The sequence below is a fragment of the Pinus tabuliformis genome, chromosome X (genome assembly GCF_031772625.1).
Source record: "Pinus tabuliformis cultivar Carrire ecotype Pingquan chromosome X, CPIR1, whole genome shotgun sequence".
Taxonomy (NCBI): domain Eukaryota; kingdom Viridiplantae; phylum Streptophyta; class Pinopsida; order Pinales; family Pinaceae; genus Pinus; species Pinus tabuliformis.
In genome coordinates, this window is record NC_142308.1 from 1,526,139,401 (window position 1) to 1,526,143,906 (window position 4,506).

Consider the following 4,506-nt stretch of genomic DNA (forward strand, 5'->3'; position numbering starts at 1 on the left):
GTTGGGCTTTCAACTCCCCACCAAATATCATTGACGTGGTGAAAGGAGGATTGGGACCAGAACCTCTAGTGGTTCAACTGCTTATGCATAAGTTCTGCTGTGCTTGGTCTCCCTCTGAACCAGTAGGCCATTTAGTAATTTCAGGCCTTTTTTGCAAGAGACCATGGACATGAGTTTGAGAATCTTTTGTAGGCATTTGTTCTCCTGATGGAATTGGTATGTCCTTGTCTCTAGATGACCTGGGGGTTGTACCATCATCAAGCATGCTAAGCTCAAATCTCATAGACATGAGTCTGCTGCTACTGTTGACATGCAAGAAATTGAATAGAGAAAAATTACCAGAATTACCAATTCTTGATTTGTGTCGAACATGGTGAAGACTTTGGTTAATATACAAAACAATGAAATTGAAGCATAGTGTAGTAGCTTCTTTAGGTTTAGTTTACAGATTGTCTGTAGATATTTGATGCCTATAAGATGAAAATACTAGAGGGAATTGTCATTTGTACCCATCTTGTCTGTCCTGTTCTTCTGCTGCTTTGTTAGCAGTTTCAATAGACTTGAACCAAAGGAAGACCTGCACAGCAGGGCATAATTATATGTTAATCAGCCCCTATGAGTGATAAAATTTACTTGAGCAGACAACAAATCCTAGCAAAGGGATCTGAAATGGCAAATACTAACTCACAGAGGTAGGAATGCCACTGAAGGCAAAGAATCCAAGCACAGGAGCATAAAAAACACTATCAGGATTCAGGAGTCCAAAAACAGGTTTTTGGTTGACATATTCGAACATTGAACCAACCTGTATACATAAAGAAAAATTATTAGTCTATAAATTCAAATCAATCGGGAGTAAATTAATTGAAACAAAGCCCTTTAAAAGGGAAAATAAAAAGAACCACGGTAATCCAAGCTCCATAAGTGATTAACTAATCCCTAGAACTAGAATACAATTCAGTCCGAGTATTGTACCTTGTCTGAACTTGCAATTACTAGCAGATAACCACCAGCTTCTGTTCATTAGAGGGAATCTAATTCACCATTTTTTTAAATCCATAAAAATAAATAACAACATAGAAGTAGCAACCCAAAAAACCGTATACGTATTAATAAAAATTAATCTCACTCCCCAAGAGTGAATGTGCTTAATCCCTATCTACCCAATCAAAGAGAAAGTCTGAATCGGGTATCCCTCTTCATCAAAAAATGGATCAGTTGTAAGCTGATCTCCTCGGATTATCAAAGTTTCGGTTCCCTCTGTCTGCCCTTGGCATAGGAACCTATTACAGGTGTCTATGTACTGATGCAGATTGAATCCAGGATCACCAGTAGGCAACAAAAGCCAACTGCCATTCAATCAAAGTTGTAGCACCACACTTCTCCAGTAATATTGCAGAAAAGCTCTTCATCCAAAATGGTTGTAATCCTGATTCCTATCTAATCACGCATGTACGACACAAACACGCTTACATAAATCAATACTGATAGATATGTCTCTTCTCAAGGAAAGTTACCTGCTACTTGCCCATCCATTTGATTGGTGGTAAGTTTCCACCAGTAGATAATCACTCTAGCCTGCTGCCATACGTATAGTGCAAACATTTTGGAATAACTTGCTGCTAGATGGGAATGGTTCTGCCTACACCCACCAGTCCCCAAATTCATGGGCAAGGATTCAACAACCTTTGATGCAAGAGGTAAACATTAAGGTCTTAGTACTTACCCGAGCAAGCCTTGGTCCTGGAAGGCCCTACCACATGAAAATGAAGTTGCCAAATACTCACCTTCTTTTATTCGTAAAAAGTTGGGGATAACCTTACCTTCTGAGTCCTAAAAAATGTAAGGACCTACCCAACCAGGAGTATGCCGGGATTCACAAAGCAACACCTCATGAAGACCATGATGGCTTTTTCAGGATATTATACCTGCTCTGCACTTTAATCTGATCTCCAGCTCCATCTCCCCACCTTACAAAGACTTCCTACTTTATCGATTGAGCTTCTTGCTTTTGTGCCACTTGCAGTGGAAGAAAGAACAAGAAACATTGATCTTTCTCTTGTATAGGGCTTTACTGCATGGATCAATTCTGCCAAAACATCTATCGGAGGAAATATCATATTTGGCTGGTTTTCATGCATAATAAGTGAAAGTTGCATTGCACATAAATGGCACTGAAATAATTCTGGATAGACTGTCATTGGAATTGTGCTTACATATATAGTGTCCTGCTAAAATTGTAAACAACTAGACCATGATGATTGAAAATTCACAAATGGGCACTAAGGTCAGTCCAAGGCATGGTGAGAACATGGTTAGCTAATAAGTATAGACTGTAGAGTTAAATTTAAGCAGTTGAAATGCACCTTACAACGCCAATGTGAGTAAATATAGAATTACATTTAAGTAGCAGATGCGGACATGCCAAGCCAATGTGAAAAATTGGACACCTAACGCAGAGTTACATCTGAGCCATCGGCTACTGCAGTTCAAAACAATAACTTATGTGAAGAGAAACACTCAAGCCAAGAATGCAAACACTGCTCCAGCTAGCTGAAAGCGAGCACAGACCCATCTAAACCCAGGTTTGTTATGCACCTCAGAGTTGCTACGCTCAAGATTATATATCTTGCGTTCCACTATTTAATAGGTCAGTCATTCGGGTATCTAATATGCACCTCGAGACTGGGAAGCTCGCAGATGCATATCTTTGGTCCCAATATTTGATCTGTCAGCCACTTATTTGGTATGCACCTCTGGGTTGTAAAACTGGACATAACATATGTTGTATTCCAATATGTTGTATGTAGGTTTTTTGTGTGAACTGTATGAAATGGATATATACATCCTTAACCTGGAATTAGATGGGTTTGTCCTAGTGTCTCTATTCAATTCAATTTTACACAGATGAAACCACACTCTGAAGAGTTGATGGATGACTATTTAAATTCCCATTACAAACATAAAACCCCATTATTCCCTAACTTACATTGCGAATCAAAAAAAAACTAGCCAACCAAGAGTCATTAGTTCGAATCAAGTCAACAAACAATACTACAGATGAGGCGACGAGTTCAATTTCCACCAAAATAAAGGTTCAAGAAGGAAAAGGATTACCGCAGCTATGGCGACGATTGCAGAAGATAGTAAGTACACATAAAATGGAATCTGGAAGGCTTGTTCAGCTGGATCTGCGCTCTGCCCTTTCCCTTCTTTCCTAGCCCATGGCGGAAGCTCATCAGAATCAGGCTTTGCCCAGGATGGGATTTTTGGGTCACTTGGCTCGGATTTGGCAGAGCCCTCTGTAGCTGCAACCACCTGCAGGTTTCGCCGATTCCAAGGGTGGCGTTCAGCCATAGGTCCGTTGTTCAATCCCCTGCATGGCAATATCTTTGTATCGGGACTTGCAGCCCTTCTGGTGTCGAAATGGGTTTGCTGATATGGGATGAATACTCTTCCCCATGCCACACAATATACTCTGGCCATTCCTTCCCTGCTTACGCCTTGAAATATCTAAGGAATTTCTGCCTCAGCTACAGCAATGTAAAGTTTTGGACTTTTTTTAAGAAGCCCTTCAAAGGTTTCTTGGCCTTCCATTGACAGCATTCCCTCGGGTGATAACAATAGGTGGAATAATTGTAAAATCTCCAAAATCATAACAATTTGAGAATGGGCCAAGGATTTGGCCATTTGCCCTGTCCGGACAGGATGACTTAGTTTTTTGGAAATATAAATATGCTGAAATTATCGGATTTAGCCGTCGTGTTTTCTAATTACTCTGTTTTTTTATTTAAATATGCTCAAATTATCGGATTTGGCCGTTCGTGTTTTCTAGTTACTCTTCTTCTTTTTTGAGTAGTGTTTTTGAAATTTGGTGAAACCATTTTTGGTTGGATTTGTTTTTTTTATTATTTAAAATTTGTGCTTAAGGCGTTTTTAACAACTTTTGGGATAATCTATTGTGTATATTTCATAAATCAAAATTATATTTCTAATAAATAATGGTTGTCTTTCAAATAATTTTAATTAGCCAAAAATTAGAACAATTATATTATAATTTTAATAATCGTTATAAAAAAAATATTTAAATTAACTTTTAAACGAAAATATTTAAAAATGAGGTGGTAAGAGCTGAAGAGTGATCTTTTGCCCTAAGGAATAATCAAATATTAGATACTTCAACTAATAACCACACCGAATTTTTGGCTCTCTAGGAATGACTGGAGCTCACCAATAGCAAAGTCATAAGGAGAATGACAATTTTAGGGGATTCGGTGATTGTCATAAGGCAAATCTTCAAGTCTAAGGATGACAAAAGCCCCCCCCCCGCCCCCAATTCTGCAATTGTGAACAAGATAGCCTTGCAACTAAAGAAATTTGAGGAGATTGCTCTTTTCCACATATTCAAACATCTAAACATAGAAGTGGACAATCTTGTCAGTCAAGGGGCAGCGCTAAGGCAAGGAATATTATAACTAAATTAAAATAAGAGGATTTTCTCTCCTC

At 38.6% G+C, this 4,506-nt stretch overlaps 1 protein-coding gene across 2 annotated transcripts; it reads right to left on the reverse strand.

Annotated features, from left to right (window-relative positions):
- Positions 1-305: 305 nt before the first annotated feature.
- LOC149145857 (uncharacterized) lies at positions 306-3,661 on the reverse strand. 2 transcript variants are annotated; one of them, XM_089448245.1, is made up of 3 exons: positions 3,118-3,661; positions 685-805; positions 306-577 (listed from the first exon to the last, which is right to left on the reverse strand). In XM_089448245.1, exons 1-3 carry the CDS (start codon positions 3,484-3,486, stop codon positions 552-554), a joined length of 516 nt encoding a protein of 171 aa, XP_089304371.1. In that variant the 5' UTR covers positions 3,487-3,661; the 3' UTR covers positions 306-551. The 2 variants fall into 2 exon arrangements, with proteins under 2 accessions (XP_089304371.1, XP_089304370.1); XM_089448244.1 differs by having other exon boundaries at positions 689-805; positions 3,118-3,658.
- Between the last annotated feature and the right edge of the window lie 845 nt (positions 3,662-4,506).

Bases quoted from the DNA above. Each gene is read 5' to 3' on its own strand.
- LOC149145857 (XM_089448244.1), bottom strand. From the start codon at position 3,486: ATGGCCAGAGTATATTGTGTGGCATGGGGAAGAGTATTCATCCCATAT. The intron at 806-3,117 runs GTAATCCTTTTC...TTATGTATACAG, and splicing joins CAATCGTCGCCATAGCTGCG to GTTGGTTCAATGTTCGAATA. The intron at 578-688 runs GTGAGTTAGTAT...CCTGCTGTGCAG, and splicing joins TCAGTGGCATTCCTACCTCT to GTCTTCCTTTGGTTCAAGTC.